The sequence below is a fragment of the Rhinoraja longicauda genome, chromosome 5 (assembly GCF_053455715.1).
Source record: "Rhinoraja longicauda isolate Sanriku21f chromosome 5, sRhiLon1.1, whole genome shotgun sequence".
NCBI lineage: Eukaryota > Metazoa > Chordata > Chondrichthyes > Rajiformes > Arhynchobatidae > Rhinoraja > Rhinoraja longicauda.
In genome coordinates, this window is record NC_135957.1 from 52,557,481 (window position 1) to 52,580,093 (window position 22,613).

General features: G+C 39.3%; 1 protein-coding gene across 8 annotated transcripts in view; it reads left to right on the forward strand.

The window, feature by feature from the left end:
• Positions 1 to 22,613, forward strand: part of ptprk (protein tyrosine phosphatase receptor type K) — a 503,565-nt gene that overhangs the window by 388,131 nt on the left and 92,821 nt on the right. For all 8 annotated transcript variants that reach the window (XM_078399543.1, XM_078399544.1, XM_078399546.1 and 5 more), the window contains 2 exons: positions 3,304 to 3,577; positions 5,497 to 5,533. In XM_078399543.1, the coding sequence (XP_078255669.1) occupies positions 3,304 to 3,577; positions 5,497 to 5,533 (311 nt within the window). The remainder of the gene's footprint in view (positions 1 to 3,303; positions 3,578 to 5,496; positions 5,534 to 22,613) is intronic.

A 22,613-nucleotide genomic window follows, 5' to 3' on the forward strand; every position in this document is an offset into this window, starting at 1 on the left:
GGGGATCTTATAGAGGTGTACAAAATCATGAGAGGAATAGATCGGGTAGATGCACAGTCTCTTGCCCAGAGTGGGGGAATCGAGGACCAGAGGACATAGGTTCAAGGTGAAGGGGAAAAGATTTAATAGGAATCCGAGGGGTAGCTTTTTCACACAAAGGGTGGTGGGTGTATGGAACAAGCTGCCAGAGGAGGTAGTTGAGGTTGGCACTATCCCATCGTTTAAGAAACAGTTAGACAGGTGCATGGATAAGGACAGGTTTGGAGGGATGTGGACCAAGCCCAGGCAAGTGGGATTAGTGTAGCTGGGACATTGTTGGCCGGTGTGGGCAAGTTGGCCCAAAGGGCCTGTTTCCACACCGTATCACTCTATGACTCTATGATGAATAGGCTCGAGAAACTGGGAACAAGGACAGTCAGAAATAACTCAAGCTGGGATATCATTGGCTCAACACACGTCAGTTGGTGAAGTGTCCTCATCCAAACAAGTGGTCTAAAAGAGGCATCATTCAATCCAGGCACGTAGTTCAGAACTGAAACAGAGTATGTTTGATAGGAGTACTGATAACACTTGCACAAAACCACAACATATTGGTTAAACAAGAACATCACACAGACATTCCAATGTGACCTGCGTGCAACCTGGGATGGAATAATGACAAGAGGCAAATGAGAAAGCTACTGCAAATTCCAAAATCAAGATGATCCAGGGCATTGGATTAGTGTAGAAGATGGGCAAAGATAGGGAAAATGAAGGCCTATGGAAGAATTCTTAATTAGATAATTGAAATAGAGCAATCATTGATAATAAACTGGAGGGGGAAAAGGAGGAGTTTTTCATTAGATCTGGAAAAAGGTGGAAAAACCATTTTCATAAAATCTGGAATGGTAAGATGATCTGCTTAGTTGAGGAAGTCCCACCATAAATTTAATGGGGGTTGTCGGAAGTCCAGGGTTTGAAGGTGTTAGAAAGGATGGGAATGACTCTTTGAATGGGGTTGGAGTAAAAGATCAGAGCCTGCAGAATTGAATCGGAAAAAAAATGAGTTAAGCAGATGGAAATCTGATAAAAGAGAAAGGATGGCTGGGACAAGGGAAGCAATGGCTGGGTTACTTCCTGTCTCAACTGCATCTGCAAAGAGTACTGGAATTTGAATATGTGAGCACAATCATTGAGGTAACGTTAGAGAACTCGTGTTCAGTCATATCTGTTAAGATCAGTGTCTATTATGAAATATAAATTGCTTGACTTAAACGAGTTTCTGTAAATTTTAAATACAAACCAAGTTGGGGGGAGAATATTCAAGGGCCACTTTAAAAACACTCCTCAAATTTTGGCATTTCATTTTAAAAAAAATTTTTAAGGTATAATGCAATTCAAGGCAAGTTGGCTTCATCTACAAAACTTCATTCTCTTCATATGCTTTAAAGATTTTTTGTGATGGTAGTTTTTTTAAATTCTGTCAATTTTTGATACTTTTGTTGGCTAGCAGTGAGTGTCTCTCTGTTGTCAAATAACGTTTATAACCCAGCATTTGAATAGCAATGTGATTGTATTTTGTATAGATTATAAATGAACCAATAATCTTAAATAATGAGGTTCAATTATGGTAATAGATACCTCATACCAGAAGGATAAAAGCAAATAATTTGACACACCTGACAAAACAGATATCTATATCAAGATTGGAAATTCATTGCTTATTGTGCCAATGATATATTGATAATTACAATGCCAGACCTATCATGTCAGATAAATTTGCAAACGTGGGTCCTTGAGAGCATTTTGTGAGAAGTGATTTATGATAGTGGAATAAATAAACTGGGGGTTCTGTTCTTGATAAACCTGGTAAATGGCAATAGGGGAAAGTACGCATATTTGGATAAGGTCAAATTGTGATTTCAAAAATATTGGAAATGCAGCATATCTGGCAGAATCTGTGAGTGGAGAAACAAAATTAATATTTGAGGTCAAAGTCTCTTCAACATAAAGGTTATTTGGCCACTGTAAATTGACCCTAGAGTATAGATGAGTGATAGAATCTGGATGTGTTGATGGGAATATGAGGAAAATATAATGGGTTTGGGTAAAATGATGAAAGGGTAAATGGGTCCCTTTCGGAATGGCAGGCAGTGACCAGTGGGGTACCGCAAGGTTCGGTGCTGGGACCCCAGCTATTTACGATATACATTAATGACTTAGATGAAGGGATTAAAAGTTCCATTAGCAAATTTGCAGATGATACTAAGCTGGGGGGTAGTGTGAATTGTGTGGAAGATGCAATAAGGCTGCAGGGTGACTTGGACAGGTTGTGTGAGTGGGCGGATACATGGCAGATGCAGTTTAATGTAGATAAGTGTGAGGTTATTCACTTTGGAAGTAAGAATAGAAAGGCAGATTATTATCTGAATGGTGTCAAGTTAGGAAGAGGGGATGTTCAACGAGATCTGGGTGTCCTAGTGCGTCAGTCACTGAAAGGAAGCATGCAGGTACAGCAGGCAGTGAAGAAAGCCAATGGAATGTTGGCCTTCATAACAAGAGGAGTTGAGTATAGGAGCAAAGAGGTCCTTCTACAGTTGTACCGGGCCCTGGTGAGACCGCACCTGGTGTACTGTGTGCAGTTTTGGTCTCCAAATTTGAGGAAGGATATTCTTGCTATTGAGGGCGTGCAGCGTAGGTTCACTAGGTTAATTCCCGGAATGGCGGGACTGTCGTATGTTGAAAGGCTGGAGCAATTAGGCTTGTATACACTGGAATTTAGAAGGATGAGGGGGGATCTTATTGAAACATATAAGATAATTAGGGGATTGGACACATTAGAGGCAGAAAACATGTTCCCAATGTTGGGGGAGTCCTGAACAAGGGGCCACAGTTTAAGAATAAGAGGTAGGCCATTTAGAACGGAGATGAGGAAGAACTTTTTCAGTCAGAGAGTGGTGAAGGTGTGGAATTCTCTGCCTCAGAAGGCAGTGGAGGCCAGTTCGTTGGATGCTTTCAAGAGAGAGCTGGATAGAGCTCTTAAGGATAGCGGAGTGAGGGGGTATGGGGAGAAGGCAGGAACGGGGTACTGATTGAGAGTGATCAGACATGATCGCATTGAATGGCGGTGCTGGCTCGAAGGGCTGAATGGCCTACTCCTGCACCTATTGCCTATTGTCTATGATCGGCATAGACACAGTCGGCCAGAAGACCTGTTTCCAAACTGTATCTCCCTCAGACTCTACGTTGAAAAAATATCAGTTATATTTGTAAATTGAACTAATTTGTAAATAACTAATTTTGTAAACATCTTCTCTTTCAAAGTGCCTACCAAGTTGTTGTCGAACAAGTGAATTCCCACAGATCTAAAAGGGAGGCAGGAGTGGCAGAGTGCTTCCAAATTCCAGTTACCTATCAAACGTTCGCAGCTCGAGGTTCACCATACTATTACGCTGCAGATCTTCCTCCCAGTGGAATTGCTGAACAAACCCCTTTTACAGTGGGTGACAACAAAACCTACAACGGGTTTTGGAATCCTCCTTTGGACCCCAGGAAAGGATATCACATACACTTTCAAGCTGTGAGCAGTGTTGAAAAGGTGGGTGGTGTGCTCTGTGATGAGAATTTTGAACCCTGTGTCATTGTTCACTGGAATTTCAGTGTGAATTCTGTGCCTGCATGCATTCTTGCCCATAATGATGAGCAGCAGTTTGAATGCCAGTGAGAACATTCTTGAAAGTGCTCCAGTAAAGATGAAGCAACATTTCACAAGATAATATGGAAAATGTTTGCAAGGCTGCTCTCTATGCTTGCTTACCGTGCGAATGTGAAGCCAATAAACATGTTTTGTCCTATGGTTGTGTTCTCTTCAGAGACTCATATTTGATAGTGAAATTATAAATGTATCAAAAGAAATAGTTGGTGGTTAAAGTTTTCCCCCCTTCCACAAACTAGCAAGTATGCCGATCTAATTAAACGGGTCTCAATGAATGTGGCCTTTTGCTGTTCATTTGTTCATTTAAGCCAAATTTATTCTGTCCAACACTGGTTACCATAAAATGACAAGTTCTGGCACTTTATCATTTCTCAATATAATTTATTTTATGTATCCTATGTCTTCACACAAACTTATAGTTCCTTTGGATGGGAAAGTACCTTTCATCATTTGATATTTCAAGACATGACTGACTTTATAAGTCACAAACGATTAATCTTGCATTCAACAAGGCACAGATGTAACACCGCGCATGTTTTGCTCTCAGTTAGTATTTTAAATTGCAAAAAAGTTGTACAATGCTGGAGAGGGGTTTAAAACATTAACTGTTACATTTGTTCAAGAGGAAGGGGAAAGTGAGAGAGAAGATTCCTATATCTCTGTTTGAATTCAAACACACCTATTGGCAACTTTTCTCTCCCTCACTTTCTCCATCCCTAATTTTCCTAATAATTTCCTTGTGCATGCAGATCTAAAGGAAAGAGAAAAACCACAGAATGGCATCATAAATTTTTGTTTGGATTGGGGATAAGCATGGTCACCCCAAGTGACTTTTTGATCTGGCAATGTACTTTCAGCAAAAACTGGAGAGTGTGTCAACTGGCTTTCAACATGACAGTCATCCGTGCAGCTTGAAGAAATATAACCCGATAAACAATTGTTAACATAGGATCAGAACTGCTCAGCCCAAGTTTAATGTAACATTAATCCTGATCTCCACAATGTAATTACGAAAGCAACTGTTTAATTTTAAACACATACACATACTTTATAAAAATTAATATGTCCAGAGAAAAGGGCAAGAGTTCAGGTTTGGTGCAGCTCATTGAAAGTAGCATGACTTTGCTTTTATTTTATAGATATTAAGCACCATAATTATATTCCTGTTGCATGCTAGCTAATTCATTTACCATCTTGTTTTCATTATGTAGGTGTCATGTTATTAAGACAATGTATTAACATCTGTAGTATTGATTTTTTGTATCATATTATTGTAATAAGCCACAATTATGACAATACTGCATGCAAGAAATAGGAAATTAAATCTGCATTAGAGTAGATCTGAACAGAAGTTGCCTCTTCCAGTTCCCATCAGGTAGTATTTAAACCACAAATGGCTGCAGACACATCAAAATAGATATATACTGTTTCTCGTGTACATACATTGGTGCAATGTCTTGCCAAACCTAATAATTTGGAGTTCTGTTGTTTTCACTCTTTAGGCTGCTACTCTATCAACCTAGCCAATGTTGCTAAGCAGGATAGTGACTCATTAAAGCTTCTCAATGCTGTTCTGATTTTCATTTATCTTAAAACTTGACAGATACGATTTTCCATTTGGATCACTAATGCACTCTCTTATCTAAAATATGTACACAGAGCTGGTCCAAATACCTGATTTAGTAAAACAATGCGGAAACTTTTTTTTAAATGAACTGATTGTTCGGCTTTGGATTGCTAAATAATTTTTGCCTGAATTTATAATTATTCATAGTTACTACTATTTAAATTTGCTTTTATAGGAGACAAAGACACAGTGTGTGAGGATTGCAACAAAAGGTAGGATGTGTCTTGTTTTAATATCCTTGCCTACTTCAAAGTTAATTGAATATAACACTTTTATAACAAGTGTACATAAAAAAAAATTTTTTTTCTCTGACTCATATATGCTTATCCGACTGAGAGTTTGCTTTGATACTGTGTTCCTCATCCAGAGAAATACCATGCATTAGTAAACAGGATTTTAACAGAAATTAACAGCAGATTACTTTGTATTATTTCTGCTACAAACCTTTTTTTTTTACATTGAACAGCTGGAGTATTAATAGTGAAAAGCTGGTTTTAAGTTTTTATTCATAAAGCTGTCTCAACCGTTATCATGTGTGGAAAAATGGCGATTATATTTTTTGGTGTCTCTAATGAATAAACGCATTATACATAACCATGGAGGTTATCCTAGTAAATATTCTTAAATCTCACTGGGATTTAAATTTATATTTTAATCATGCTTTTATGTACTTATCAGAAGTCTGAAAATTGCTTACGATTGTAAGATAGTTTAAATATCATTGTTTTAAAATTGCATTTTCACAAATTGCAATCAACACACTAAAAAAAAACTAATTAAAAAAAAAATCTAGTTCTGAAATCTCCATTCAGAGCTAAACAAAATAAATATTGTTGTACTCTGATACGGGAATGCACAAAGACCAAGTATTCCATTTTTTATCTTGACCTTAGGTCGTTATTGCTTGAGTTTGCTATGCAAGAATTGTCAAAAGAGTAGTGCAAATTTTGTAGACAAGTAAAAATACATCCACATCTTACCTGTCATGGCCATTGGGAAACACTTGTTCATCAAGTTTTGATGTGATGCACTAGCTGGGGCACTGCCCACAAAAAAAACCTTTTTGTTTTTTCTCTTTGGTAATAAAGAGCGTAGTCATCTTACAAGAACGTTTTGCAAGATAATTGTTTGTAAACAAGTTATATGTTTGCACACAATGATATCACATTACTACAAATATCAGGCTTATTATTTACGTGGCATTCTATTTTAAATGATTACCAGAAATATATTATACAAACTGTTTAATTAGATAAATAATGGTTTCACTTTACTGGAATATTAATCTATTCTTGCACTTTATTCGATTATACCTTTATTACTGCTGCATTGTTCCTGCCTCTACATTACTCATTAAAATTCCATCAAGATGAGAATGCCCTTTTTTTTTTTTTTTTTACTTTATTTTTATTATTTTTATTTTTATTTTTTTTACATACATACAAACACAAACTAAACAAACATAGGAGATGCATATTGAATGTAAATACCCTTACTTTAAGTTCCCAAAAACGGAAGAGACTCGAGTCCCGGCATTGCCTGTATTAATAATGACCATCTTTTATCAAACATGTCTGTTGTCAACTGTAACCTTGCTGTGATTTTTTCCATTATATACACATTTTTTACCCTATCTCTCCATTGCATTATGCTTGGAGGCTGTGGTTTCAACCACGAAGTTGTTATCGTCTTCTTTGCTATCAGCAGCAGGATTGTCAGTAAATGTTTCGAACTCTTATCTGTCATACTGTCAGGAATTATACCCAAAATGTAAAGTGCTGGTTCCAGAGGGAAGTTAATGCCCATAATCTGTTTAATTTCCTTTTGAATATTCTTCCAGAAATCCTGTATTTTTGGGCAATCCCAGAATATATGAGTGGAGTCCCCAACTTCTCCACACTCCCTCCAACATAAATCAGTTGTATTACTATATTTCGATGTAATGAATGGAGTATAAAAATAACGCATTTTAACTTTCCAGTCAAATTCCCTCCATGTTGGGCTCTTAGTTAGTTTATGTCCCTCTTTAAATGATTCCTCCCACCCTTCTTCTGATATTATGATATTCGCTTCCAGTTCCCATTTTTCTTTGATATGTAAGTTGTTCTCTTTGGATTCATGTTGTAGTGCTTCATAAATTTTTGATATAATCCCTTTTTTTGACTTGTCTTCCGAGAACCCCCACAACACTTCCTCTAATTTAGATGGAGTCTTGCAGATGTTCTCCCATTCCTGATGTTTCTGTAGGTAATCTCTTAGCTGTAAGAATTTGTAAAAGTCATGAGCAGGTAAATTGAATTCTTTTTGAAGTTGTGTGAATATTTTCATTGTTTGTCCCTGAAACATTTGATCTATGTATATTAGCCTTTTATCAGCCCATCTGTCAAATCCTGAGTCCATGGTAGATGGTACAAAGTCTGGGTTTTTTGCTATTCTAGTAGCCCTGCTTACCGAATTTGACAGCTTCAGCTTCTTTCTTACTGCTGACCAGATTTTCATTGTTACCCTAATCCACTCGTTGCCCATCCTGAGCCTCTTCAGGGCCTTCTCGTTTAAAAATGGGAGTGATTCTAAAGGCAAATTTTTACAAGCGTTTTGCTCCATCTCCACCCACATTGAATCTTTCTCTTTAGTGGTCCACATGATTAAGGCTCTGAGTTGCGTTGCCCAATAATAATTTCTTAAATTAGGCAAGTTCAACCCTCCCTTTTCTTTTTTGCTAAGAAGCGTCTTGTATTTAATTCTTGCTTTTTTACTTTGCCATAAGAATTTCGATATAATTTTATCCAGTTTTTTTAGAAAAGCTCCCGAGATCATAATAGGCAACGATTGGAACAAAAACAACAGTCTTGGCAATATATTCATTCTGACTGTTTCTACTCTTCCCACCAGAGTCAACGGTAAAATCTCCCATCCAGCCAAATCATCCTTTATCTCAGATATCAGTTTCCCATAATTAGCTTCAAATAGCTGTGCTGTATTCGAAGTGATAATTATACCAAGGTATCTAAACCCTTTTTTGGTCCATTTAAAATGGACTTTTTCTTTAAGTTCCACTGGACAATCTCCTGAGAGCATCATTGCTATTGATTTGGCTTCATTTGTCAAATATCCTGATATTTCACCATATTCTTTTAGGTTATCTAGTAGAGCTGGTATAGACGTGGAGGGCTCCACTATGTATAATAATAATAATAATAATAATATTCATTTATTGTCATTGCAACGAGTACAACGAAATTAAAAAATAGCCAATCCTGACGGTGCGTACAAACATATATGCAATAAATGCAAAAACAAATAAATACATAAATACAATTAAATACAATTATGTTAAGTACAAAGATTTTTTAGTGTTGCCTAGTGCAAAGGTAGTGTTCAGTTCTCGTATGGCCCTGGGGTAAAAACTGTTCTTAAGTCTGTTTGTTCGGGATTTTATCGACCTGAAACGTCGACCAGAGGGCAGATGAACAAACAGACGGTGGCCGGGGTGGGATGGATCTTTTATTATTTTGCCTGCTCTACTGAGGCAGCGTAGGCTGAACAGGTGCTCCAGGGAGGGCAGTGAGCAGCCGATGATTTTCTGGGCCGTCGTGATGACCCTCTGAAGGGCCTTCCTGTCCTTTTCTGAGCAGCTGGCATACCATGTGGTTATACAGTATGCCAGCACACTCTCGATGGAGCAGCGATAGAAGGACAACATGAGCTTCTCCTGCAGGTTTTTTTTCCTGAGGATCCTCAGGAAGTGGAGTCTCTGCTGTGCCTTCTTTACTGTGGTGATGGTGTTGGTAGACCAGGTGAGATCCTCTGCGATGTGCGTACCCAGGAACCTGAAAGCTGGTACCCTTTCCACACAGACCCCATTGATGTAGAGTGGGTCGTAATCTCCACTGGTTTTCCTAAAGTCAATTATAAGTTCCTTTGTTTTGGAGGAGTTCAGGACCAGATTGTTCACTGAACACCATGCTGCCAGCCTTTGGATTTCATCCCTATAGGCTGTCTCATCTCCTTCTGAGATGAGTCCAACCACAGTCGTGTCATCCGCGAACTTGATGATGGTGTTGGTGGGATGGGTGGGGGCGCAGTCGTGAGTGTAGAGGGAGTAAAGGATGGGGCTCAACACACAGCCCTGTGGTGAGCCGGTGCTCAGTGTAATGGTGGAGGAGAGGTGAGGGCCTATTTTGACTGTCTGGGGGCGGTTGGTCAGAAAGTCCTTGATCCATTTGCAGATGGTTTGGGAAAATCCAAGGTCGGAAAGTTTGGTGACCAGTCTGCTCGGGATGACCGTGTTAAAGGCAGAGCTGAAGTCGAGGAAGAGCATCCTCACATAGCTCCCCTGGTGTTCAAGGTGGGTCAGTGCAGTGTGAAGAGCAGTGTCGATGGCATCCCCTGTAGACCTATTTGCTCTGTAGGCAAACTGGTGTGGGTCGAAGGTGGGTGGGAGGCTGGCTTTGATGTGCTGCAGGACCAGTCTCTCGAAGCACTTTGTGATGACCGGTGTGAGTGCTACCGGACGGTAGTCGTTAAGACTGCTGATGACAGACTTTTTCGGCAGTGGGATGATTACGGCGGACTTCAGGCAGGGAGGGATGGTGGATTTTAAAAGGGACAGGTTGAAGATTTTTGTGAAGACCTCAGATAATTGGTCTGCACATTCCCTCAGCACTCTGCCCGTCACACCATCGGGGCCTGCAGCTTTCCTGGGATTCACTGCTCTGAGCACGCGCTTAACATCATACTCCTGCACAGTGAAGGTGTTGCTGTCAGGTGCTGGAGAGGGTGTAATGTCTGCCACTGTAGCTTTCACCTCGAAACGAGCAAAGAAACAGTTAAGTTCCTCAGCCAGCGAGGCGTCGCCGTCGGCAGTCGTGCGGTTGCTGGTCTTGTAGTTGGTGATGTGCTGGATGCCTTGCCATACCCGCCGTGGGTCATTGTTGGAGAAGTGGTCTTCAATCTTCCTCTTGTAGGACGCTTTGGCATCCTTGATGCCTCTCTTCAGGTTGGTTCTAGCAGCACTGTATAGAGCTCTATCACTAGACCTGAAGGCGGTGTTACGGTCCTTGAGGAGAGACCTGACATCCTTTGTCATCCAGGGTTTTTGATTTGGGTACAACCGGATGCGTTTGTCGACGGTGACATTGTCAACACAGTTTTGGATGTAGCAAAGTACAGTTGATGTGTACTCCTCCAAGTCCTGATCCTCAAAAATATCCCAGTTGGTCCTTTCGAAGCAATCCTGCAGCTGCGAGGAAGCTCCTTCAGGCCATGTCTTAACAGTCTTTATGGTGACTGGAGCTTTCCTCCTGAGTGGGGTGTATGCTGGGGTTAGGAATATGGACAGGTGATCTGACTGCCCCAGGTGTGGTAGTGGTGCTGACCTGAACCCCTTCTTAATATTTGAGTAAACCTTGTCTAGTGTGTGTTTCCCCCTGGTAGCACATCTTATGTGTTGTTCAAGTTTCGGGAGAACTGACTTTAGGTCTGCATGGTTGAAGTCCCCGGCTATGATGTGGGCTGCTTCTGGATATGTGCTCTGTTGTGAGTTTATTGCACCGAGCAGGTAGCCTAAAGCTGTGCTAGCGTTAGCATTCGGTGGGATGTAGACTGCTGTTACTATAACCCCTGTAAATTCGCGAGGAAGGTAAAAAGGCCTGCATTTAACTGTTAGGGACTCCAGATCAGGAGAACAGTGGCTATCTATGATTTGGATGTTAGTGCACCAGTTGTTGTGCACATAAATGCATAACCCCCCCCCCCTTGCTCTTACCGGAGTCGATGTTTCTGTCCCAACGAAACGCTGTACGCCCGGCTAGCTCAATGGCTCCGTCTGGGATAAGTGGATGAAGCCATGTCTCTGTTACTAAGAGAATGCAACAGTCCTCCACGAGTTTGTTTGCTGATATCAGCAGTTTTAGTTCGTCCATTTTGTTGATGATGGATCTGGCGTTGGTGAGGAACATGCTGGGTAGCGGTGGTTTGTGTGGCTGTCTCTTTAGCTTGGCAAGTATACCGGACCGGCATCCTCGCTTTTGCTTCCTGTTTCTCCTCCGCCTGCGACGCCTGTTCGCGCCGACAACTATCCACGGAGCGCCCGGTGTCCTGGCTATCTCTTCCGGTATATTTCGCGGGTGTGGAAATTCGCGCACAAGGTCCCGATTGCACTGGAATCCGATGATCAGAAGGTCCTTTCGGTTGTAGGTAGGATTTGCCTGATTTTCCTGGTTTGCATGACTAAAATTGACTAACAGACATAACACAGATAACACACATAAAACGCACCGAAAGGGAGAGCTGTGAGCCGCTGCGTCCGTGCGCGCCGCTATCTTGTCGTCCGCAAATAATGACGTCTTGTGTTCTATGCCCCCTTCATCTTTTATTCCTTTAATGTTTTTATTTTGTCTTATTGACTCTGCTAACGGTTCAATACTTGCAGCAAACAGTAGCGGGCTCAGGCAATCTCCTTGCCTGACTCCTCTTTTGAGGTAGAAGAAGTCTGAGCAGCAGCCATTAATTCTGATCCGTGATTTGGGATTTTTATAAACAATTCTTACCCAGTCTATAAACGTTGAGTGAAACCCAAAAACCTTCAATGTTTGATTTAAAAAGTTCCATTTCACACGGTCAAACGCTTTTTGTGCATCTAGGCTAAGCAGCATGGTAGGTCTGGGATTATTTTTAGCACATGATATAAGATTTAGTGTTCTCCTGATATTGTTAGCCCCCTGTCTCCCCGGGATAAACCCCGTTTGATCTGGCTTGATTAATTTAGTTATATGTTGTTGCATTCTCTGTGCTAGTATGCTTGTTAATATTTTTAAATCATTACAGAGCAAGCTGACCGGTCTATATCCCTCACATGAAGTCGGATCTTTGCCCTCCTTATGTAATACGGAAATTATGGCTTCTGACCAAGTATCTGGGCGGTTTCCTGTTGATAGCGCATAATTAAAAACTTTACATAATTCTGGTGTTATGTCTTCTGCAAAACATTTATAATACTCCCCTGAGAAGCCATCTGTACCTGGGGATTTGTTACTTTTAAGGGTTTTTATAGTATCGGCTATTTCTTGTGACGAAATTGGTTTTATCATTTCAGATGCTTCTTCTACCTTTAATGCTGGTAAATGTAGTTTTTTGAAAAATTCTTGTGTTTTGGTCTCAGTGAGATTAGATTCTGAGTCACTGTATAAGTTTTTATAATATTCTGCAAAGGCCTTTGCTATCTCTTTTGGCTTAGCCATAATAAAATTGGAAGTGGGATGTCTTATTTTTGTAACTATTCTATTTGTTTGAGCTTTTCGCAGTTGGAATGCCAGTAACCGGCTTGCTCTGTTACCCATCTCATAATATCTTTGATTTATAAAACGAAGAGCTCCTTCTGCTTTATATGTTAAAAGTTCGTCTAACTCTTGTCTCATTTTTTTTAATTCGACGAGAATAGAGTTGTTTCTTGTTCTTTTATGTTCTAACTCCAACTCTCTGATTTTACTTTCTAGCTTTCCTTGCCTTTCCATTCGGGTTTTTTTCAATCTGGAAGTTATCTCTATTATTTTCCCTCTCATGACTGCTTTTCCTCCCTCCCATAATGTCGATGGTGAGACCTCGCCATTGTCATTTATTTGAAAATATTCCTTTAAGTTTAGTTTTAGTTCTTTGACAACCTTTTCATCTGATAGGATTGACACATTAAGTCTCCAGTACTTAAAGAAGGATTCCCTGCCCAGCTCAATGGATAGTATGACAGGGGCGTGGTCACTTATAGTTATGGATTCTATACTGCAGTCCCTGACTGTATGTATCTGTTGTTTTGACACACAAAAAAAGTCTATTCTCGAATAACTCCCATGTGGGTTAGAATAAAAGGTAAAATCTCTTCCTTTAGGATTATTATGTCTCCATGGATCAACCAGACCTAATTCTTTTATAACATTATTTAGGACTCTGGATTTTTTTGTTTTTGGTCCCCTCTCAGATGGCAACCTGTCTAAGTTACCATTCTGTATGGTATTAAAATCCCCTCCCAAAATTATCATCCCTCGTCCGTTACTGGTAAGTATATTGGCTATGTTTTTAAAGAATGTTTCATTTTCTTCATTTGGGGCATAGATGTTTAATATTGAAATACTCATATCTCCTATTGTGCCAACCACCATGATATATCTTCCCATATCACCTTTAATCACTTTCTCTACAGAAAATGGTAGGGATTTATTAATTAGTATGGCCACCCCCCTTTTCTTGCCATATGAAGCATGGAATACTTGGTTTACCCATTCCCTTTTCAGTTTTTTATGTTCATTTTCACTCAAGTGAGTTTCTTGGATTAGTGCAATGGCACATTGTAGTTTCTTCAACTGACTCAATATTTTCTTTCTCTTAATAGGGTGATTTAGACCGTGCACATTATAAGAAACAAGGTTCAACTTATTCATGACATTTTAAGATGTAGGCCATAAACTCGGTTCCTCCTATAAATCAAAACAACTGTGCAAAACGATACACAGCGAAAAAACAAACAAACAATACACATCTCCCTCTGAACTACTATACAAAAATAACATGTGACTCCCAAAAGTCCCGTCATCAGAGAGTGTGGCAATCTCTCTGGGGAAATAGCACAATGTGCACCTGCAACTTCTCAGAATTAAGTTGCTCCTTGCTCAAATTGAGATCCAGCTTTGCTCCTTCAACCAATTTTGACATTATTCAGTATAAGTGTTACTTAAATCCCATAACTAGCTCCTTTTCAATTCTTTGAACATTAAACATAAATTCAGATTGTCCGCATTATATATACTTCAGGATTGTCATTATTTTTTTACCCTTAGTTCCAGGCTGTTTTTTTTTTTTTTTTAGTCCTTACCACTGTGAACCTCAGATTTCACAGACCGAGGGCTTGTATGTCCGCCTCTGTGATGGGTGGCTGTCTCCTCTTTCCCTTCTGTCCTGTCCCCGTAGTCCAGCTGCCCTCCATCCTCACTCTCTGTAGTTTCTCCCACTCGTCCTCCTCCACATGGATCCCCATGTCCTTCAGCATGGGGGCAGCCTCCATCAGTGTATTGAATGTCTTCGTCTCTGTTCCCAGAAACACCTTCAGTCTTGCAGGATATGGGGACTGTGCCTTTATGTTTTTCTCCTTCAACTTTTTTATTACATCCCGCACTTGTTTCCTCTTCTTCTGTATCTCGGTAGTGTAGTCATGGTTGAAGTAAATGGTCCGTTCCTCATATGTTATTTTTTGTTTCCATGCTTGTTGTATGATGCGGTCTTTCACCTGGTGGTCAATGAAGCGGGCGATGATGGCTCGCGGGGGAGCCGCACTCTCTTTCGGTTTGGTAGTCAGCGAGCGGTGCGCTCTTTCGATGCGGATATCGACGGCCGCCGAGATTTGTAATGTTGTTCGGATGAAATCAGTCACAAATCCTATGGTGTCGCCTTTCTCAGCGCCCTCCGGGATCCCATGTATCCGTATGTTATTACGTCTCGCTCTTGCTTCCAAGTCGTCACATTTTGCGGCTAACGCCGCCTCTCTTTGAAGAAGAAAGGCGACTGATCTTTCCAGCCGCGCTGCCCTGTCTTCCGTCTCCCCCAACCTTTCTTCTATGTTCACTGTTCGTCGCTCCAGTGAAGCGGTTCTCTCCAAAAGCTCCTTTAAATTAGTTTCTAGTCTCACCAGAGCTTTTTTGTTGTCATTTACCGCTTCTGTGTGCTCTTGTCTTAACTTGCGTAGCTCCGCCAATATTACGGAGTCTTGTTCCCCACAGCTGGTTCCCTTATCTGGCGTGGCTCTCTTTGCCGAGTCCATAGCTTTAGTATCCGCATTATCCTTTTTGTTTAACCTTGTCTCCATATTTTTATTTATCGTTAACTTTCGTTGTCGATATAACTTGCGATTGGCCCGCTTCCTGTTGTTACTAATGTTTAAAAGAGCTAGTTTTAATTGGTTTCTTTGAGAGCTAATTTTTTAGATTGTCTAGTCCAACATGGCGCCACCGGAAGTCGAGAATGCCCTTTTTAAAAGGAGTCGTGAATAATTTAATTTAGAAATTGGTGTTGCTGTAGATTAGGGGTTCTCAAACCTTTGTACAACCTGTTCTCCTCCTCCATTCAGAAAAAAAGAATATGACTTTTGCTCAGTCTAGTAACTAGAATCTTGCCTTTCTCTTCCAACAATTGTTGTTGATGTGCGAATGGGAATGACCGGCCTGCTAAATGAGACGGAAGGTGAAATAGTTCAAACCCAGCTGAGCTTCTGTCAATCTGCATAACTATGCAATTGTATTGGAAGTAAAACAATATATCTAACGGTCAAATGATTTTCACCATATATTGGAGGATGAGAATAAAGAAGTACTAACCAATAAATATATTTTTTTGTTTTGGGTTCAATTGGGGAATTGGATCAAAAAATAATTTGGAATTTTGCTCTTGAAGTTGCTTGTCAAGTTTCTGCTAAAATTTGCAAACCAGATACGAAATGGAATTTTGATTCAAGCATTGAACTTTACTTTACCTTCAAACGTCTATCCCACTGAGTTACTCCAGCACTTTGAAACTTCTATTGAACTTCTGAACTGATTTAGAAACATAGAGACATAGAAAATAGGTGCAGGAGGAGGCCATTAATTTGCAATAATTAGAGAAATAAAAAAAAACAATGCTCCTTGCTAATGATGAGGGAGTCATATGAAGAAGGCAAGTGATCCTGTGTCTCCTGAACTAATCAGATTGAAGAATCTTCAGTGAGACGTGTAGAATCTAAATTAGGAATTGCAAATTTGAAGACAATTTGATATCAAATCATATGGAGAAAAGAAAATCAAGGGAAGGAAAGTGGAGTTTTAACAGAGAGGGTGAACAAATGTGTTTAAGTCTCAAACAAGAATTAAAATATAAACCAATGAGCTTTCACATATTTAAAATAAACTTTTCTTTGCCAGAAGGAGTATTTTGCAGTAATTAAGTACTATGCTGCCATTAAATATTTAATTACACCATTTTACCTTTTTTTTTCCTCGTGTACTTTACGGGTATTTTGTAACAAGAAATGCCACAGCTTCACCATTTCTTTTTCTGAATCCATCATCTTGTTTGATCAAAGCTTTCAAAGAAGTGTTCAACTCAAGCAGCAGCTTCCTCTCTGCATTTAACTGCTGTGTGCAGTCACCAGAAGTTGCTACTAAATTTACTACTAACAGTGTTGATGCCATGGTTATTACCAGCCAAAATTCTAGGCCAAAATATTCCATGAACCTGTCTTATCAGGATATCATTGTTTTCAGTTTATTTTACATTTTTGTACAACATAGAAAGAGGAAATTTAACCCACCAAGTCTATGCTGGCTCTCAGAACAATAGTATCAATCCTATTCCCCACTTCCTTTTAACACATTTTCTCACATGTTCATTAACTTTCCACCTGCAGTTTTTTTGTTTCTACCACCCAACTACGTTAGTTGGGTGGTACATTGGGGTATTTTAGTTTAGAGATACACCGTGGAGACAGACCTTTTGGCCCACCAAGTCTACGCTGACCAACGATATACTCAATTTACAGAAGCCAATTAACCTACAAACCTACACGTCTTTGGAATGTGGAAGGAAACCAGAGAACCCAGAGAAAACCCACACGGTCACAGGGAGAGAGTACAAATACCATACGGACACACAAATAGTCATGATCAAACCCTGGTCTCTGGCACTGTAAGGCGGTAATTCCACACTTCACAAATACCACTGGGCCATAGTGGTAATGTATGGGAGTCAATTGATCTACTGACCAGCACATCTTGGAACCAAAACCTTTGTCGTCACAGGTTCAATAACCACAAGTGCCATTCAATGCCAGAGGTTAGGGTTGAACTCTGTTGCTGGGGCTGTGAGACAGCAGCATTACCTGTTGTACCACTGCTCCATTTTTCCTTTATACTGGAAAGTAATACTTGATGTATTTCAGTATGGAAACTTGCTGCAGCTATATCACCAAATCTTCAGCTGACGAACTTCAATGTGACCAGGAGAACCAAGCAAAAACTAAACACCCTTGCATTTACTTTAAATTATTACTTTAAAATGAATTTAGCACAAAAAGATACTTGAACAATGAAGCCCAGTCCCCCACCTGTATGTTCCAAGCAATCTGAAAATAAAATGTTATTGCAAAGGCAATGTTTATGTAATTGGTGTTATATCTTGCTGAAGGAAATACCGTCCCCCGTTTAATAAAAAGCAACCTGCCAATTAGTATGCCTCCAAAAATGAACATAGTTTGAAGCTTAAACTACAATTGTCAGATTCTTTGAGTTTTCATCTTGGGGCAAAGACAATTATGGGAATAGTTTGACTCAAATGAATTAACTTTGAATCTGCTTAACGATTCCAGAAAATTGCACAAAATATGTGGTTAACTTACTTAGATAGAAAATTCCCCGTCCTTTTGCTCGGCTTCAGCTGAGTCACTTTGATGTAACCAGGAGAACCAAGCAGAAACTCAATACCCATGTATTTACTTCAAATTATCACTGTTAACATTGAAGTTCATTTTTGTACTGCTTCTCTCCAGATTAATTATTCTAAATCAATGTTGATAAAACAAGTTCAGTTCAATTGAAAATTTTGGAAGCTCTGATAAACTTATTTGAATAGAATGCTTATATAACTCCACAGGAAATGAACTCCACAGTCTTCATTTTCAACATGTATCTACAAACCATTTCACAAATATTTAATCATGGACTGGCAATGTTCAATGACTTTACCATAGGCAAATCCCATTACATATAACTCTGTAAATCAAATTTCAATGTAAGCATTAAAAAATTACTAATCTTCAGTTAGTACTGGTGTAGTTGAGCTGTTTATGATTTTAAATCTGGTCGTCTGTTATTTATATTAGTCTTAATGTGTTTTGTTGAAACAGACTAAATAAAACTGGACATGGTGGATACTGGGCTGCAAAGTGGCGCAGTAAGGACAGAAACAGTGGTGCAGCTGGTAGAGCTGCTGTATCACAGCACCAGAGACCTGGTTTCAATCCTGGCCATAGGTGCTCTCTGTGTGGAACTTGCACATTCTCCACGTGACCACATTGGTTTCATCCAGGTGCACCAGTTTCCTCCCACATCCCAAAGACGTGTGGGTTTGTCGGTTCATTGGCCGCTGTAAAATTGCCCCCAGATTGTAGGGAGTGGATGAGAAAGTGGGATAACATAGAACTGGTGTGAATGGGTCGACAGGGAGTATTCCCATGCTGTATCTCTAAAAAAACTAAAATAAATATTAGTTTTTGAGAATTATTGGCATTCATTTAAAGTTGCAATGTTCAAGCAGAAGTTCCAGCTATTTATAGTGAACATAGGTGGGTGACATGTTGGGTCGGAACCCTTCTCCAGACTGATTGTAGTGGTGAGGGGAGGAATTGGAAGATAGGTGGGGGTAGGACAAAGCTTGGCAAGGGATAAGTAGATACAGGTGAGGGAGCCTATTTCATAGGCAGATTGTTGGATAAAGGCCAAAGATCAAGACAATAAGCATGAGATATGATAGAAGAGGTGAGAATTGTAAAGCTAAAGGAAAGAATTTAGGTGGAAGGTGAGTGGGAGAAAAGGGAAATGGGTGTGATTCCAGGGGGGCACAAGGAAGAGAGGTTAGTTACCTAAAATTGGAAAATTCAATGTTTATATTGTTAGGTTGTAAATTACGCAAGCGGAATATGAGGTGTTGATCCTCCACTTTGCATGTGGTCTCAATCTGGCAATGGAGTAGGCCAAGGATAGAAAGATCAATATGGGAATGAGAAGGGGAATTAAATAGGTAGCAACCAAGAGATTTGGTAGACAGAGTGCAAAGGTTTTCGGCTGAATGGTCACCTAATCAACGCTTGGTCTCACCGATGTAAAAGGGGCCACATCAGGAATACCGAATGGAATGAAGTAGAGGTTAGAGAATGTTCACTTGAACCTCTGACTCACCTGACCTGCTTTACATCAGTGAGACCAAGCATAGACTCGGTGACCATTTCGCCAAACACTTGCACTTGGTCCGCCAAGGCCTGCTGAATCTCCCAGTTGTTACCATTTTAACTTTTTCCATTCCCATACTGACCTTTCTGAACGTCCCGAAGCTGCATAATAATTATTACCAATCATTTATTTTTTAACCAGATGAAGATGAAGTTAATTTACTACAAAATTATTTTTCACTTGGGAGAATATGACTGAAATGTTACAATGAGGGTTATGTAACTTAGAACCTTGAATAGAGTCGAGATTCAATCAATTCACACCCAGAATTATGGCCTCAAATGGTCCACCAGTCATTAAAATTCAGTAAATAGGAAGTGATAATGGCCAAAAATATCCCTTGCTTCTATTTTGGCACAATTTTTGCTTTTAATAGGCCCCATCTATCTATTTTCTTCGATGATGCTCTTGCCTGTTTGAGAACCAATGCGAGAGATGAACATTTATTGGCTTAATGAAGGGATCACAATGAGGCAACTTGTTCTCTTGTGCATGCTAGAGGTTATCTACCAAACATCCTCTTCCCACCTAAAATTGCCACACCCCCCATTTTTTTTAGTTAGTGCATTTAATTGTTTTATTTTAATCAAGATGCTGTGCATGTAATATTAATTTACTTTGCCTTAGCCTTGCCTTAGATTGCAGTAAGTCTGTTTCACATTTTCATAGCAGAGTAGGCTTGTGCTCTCCATGTGTTGCAGTTTTTATTTATGTGTGTGTAAATATAATACATACACATTCATAAATATATATGTGGAACACCTTTGGCAATTTTAGTGTGATATTTAATGTGATGCCTACTTCATATGTACCAAGATGTAAATGGCACGGTAACATATTTCAGACTTATAGCAAAGCTAATCTTTCTTTAGCAAAAAAATCCTGAATGAACTTGTGCTTGTTGAATATATCTGAGGCGTGCAAGAGGGAAAAAAATCTTGCAGTTTAATATATCTCATAGACATTTTACATTTGCAATGATTACAATCAAATTTTATAAAATCTTACATAGCTCCCTTCAATGCAGATATCATAGGGTAATGCAGCTATACCAAGCCACTACATTTATAAACTAACTAATTTGTAAATAATACATGAGCTAAATTGTGTTGAATAATCTATTTTCTAACAGATCCCTTTTGAAGCATTTTCAAAATCATTAGGTCATAAGTGATAGGGGCAGAATTAGACCATTCGGTCCATCAAGTCTATTCTGCCATTCAATTGTGGTCGATTTTTCGCTCTCTCCTAACCCCATTCTCCTGCCTTCTCCCTATAACGCCTGACACCCGTACTAATCAAGAATCAATCTATCTCTGCCATAAAAAATATCTATTGACTTGGCCTCCGCAGCCTTCCGTGGCAAAGAATTCCACAGATTCACCACACCCTGACGAAAAAAAATCCTCTTTGTCTCCTTCCTAAAGGAACGTCCTTTAATTCTGAGGCTAATTCTGAGGCCACTCATCCTAGACTCTCCCACTAGTGGAAACATCCTCTCCACATCCACTCTTTCCAAGCTTCTATACAAATTTGAAAATTTAGCGGGGTAATTGGTATAATTTAGTGTTCAATAACTTGTTCTTCCTTGCAATCTACCTTAAAAAGAGTCAGTGCATTTTGCATTGATATTAAAAAAAAAACATTTTTACTTAGCAATTGGTGGAAATGAAAATGTTATCAAATTGAGTAAATTTCTAAGTATTTGTTTTAATTTTCATAGTGTCAGACTAGTTTTTAAATTTGAGAGGAAACGACAAGCATTTATTTCCGAGAAGTTTTTTTTCTCACATTAAAGCAGGTTAGTACTTGGCACATGGGTGGACCACTGGTTAAATGTAAACACAATTGTCTTCTAACCCATTGGAATGAATGGGTTAGAAAAATGTAATGGCTCTGAAGGTGATAAACTGTCTGACATAAATGCTTTAATTTTGTAATTTTAGCTTTAGATTTTATTATAATAGCAATAATCTTTTCATTGCATTTTTGATACAAAGCAACAAAACAATTTCCAAAATATATTTTTATGTATATCTTAATAACATTTTAAGCAAAACAATTTATTAACAGCTAGGCGTAGTTTTTTCTTACACATGGCATGATTGCACAATGGAAGTAAAACAGGGTATTTGATTTTCTGCACCCGAATGTCCCTCAAGTCTGTTAATTTTTTGCTGTTAGAATGAAATTATGACCAGTGAGCACCTGAAGATTTGAAATCAAAGTAGCAACATGTATAGTTTGCACAGGCAGATCGTAGAGGAAATGGCAAAGAATACATTTTTTATCCATCTCTAAATTTTGCAATTTAACCTTGATTTTCAGAATTTGTATCAATTAATCAGTCTAAAGATGGCTGTACCCATCAAATAATTAATTCTTGTATAACATTGACCATTTTAATTTTTCTTCTGCTGGATCTCCTTTGTGCTCCGATGCCAGATTAAAGTCTGGCCAGATCTTTGCTTGTCCTGAGGGCTGGCCCGTGGCCCTGGAAAGAAATTAAAACAGGAACATAAATAAAGCAGGATGTGTTGGAGTATTGGGAGAGAACATCCACAAAAAACAAAGGTTGGAGGATGTGTTCCTCAGTAAAGAAGAGGCAGCTGGAGAACATTGCTTGATACATAAAGACAGGCAGACACCAAGAAGGGTCACAGGATTGAGGAAGCAAATGAAATAGGTGAAAAGGGACATTTTAAAACAAATGAGAAAAATTGTTAAAAATCATTTAAAATTTTGAAGGGGAAGAGTAAGAACAGTGATGAGGAAACCACATTGTTAGCACAATGAAGGATAATAAAAACATAGAAACATAGAAAATAGGTGCAGGAGGAGGCCATTTGGCCCTTCAAGCCTTCACTGCCATTCATTGTGATCATGGCTGATCATCTACATGGTAAAAGTAGAAGTCACCCCCTGCACCAAAAAAGGGTATTGGAGTACCTGGGTGGTGGAGGAGAAATGAAAGGTCAGGCGTGACACAGAAAATAAGAGCCAGGAGGTGATCTCCCATCATTGCTTGTACAAGAGTCATCAAAAGCTAATGTGCAGGTCAAGTGAGTGATTAAGAAGACAAAGATATATTTTAATTGGTATTACAAGATTTGAATACACGCGTAAGGAAGTCTAACTACATTCATAAAATGGCTTGGTAAGATTACACCTGGAATGATGTGCAGCTTTGGTTTACATCCCAAAAAAAGCAAATTTCATGTGATTGCTTCCATAGGTAGTAGTTTGCCTCAAGAAAATGCATTGTGTCGAA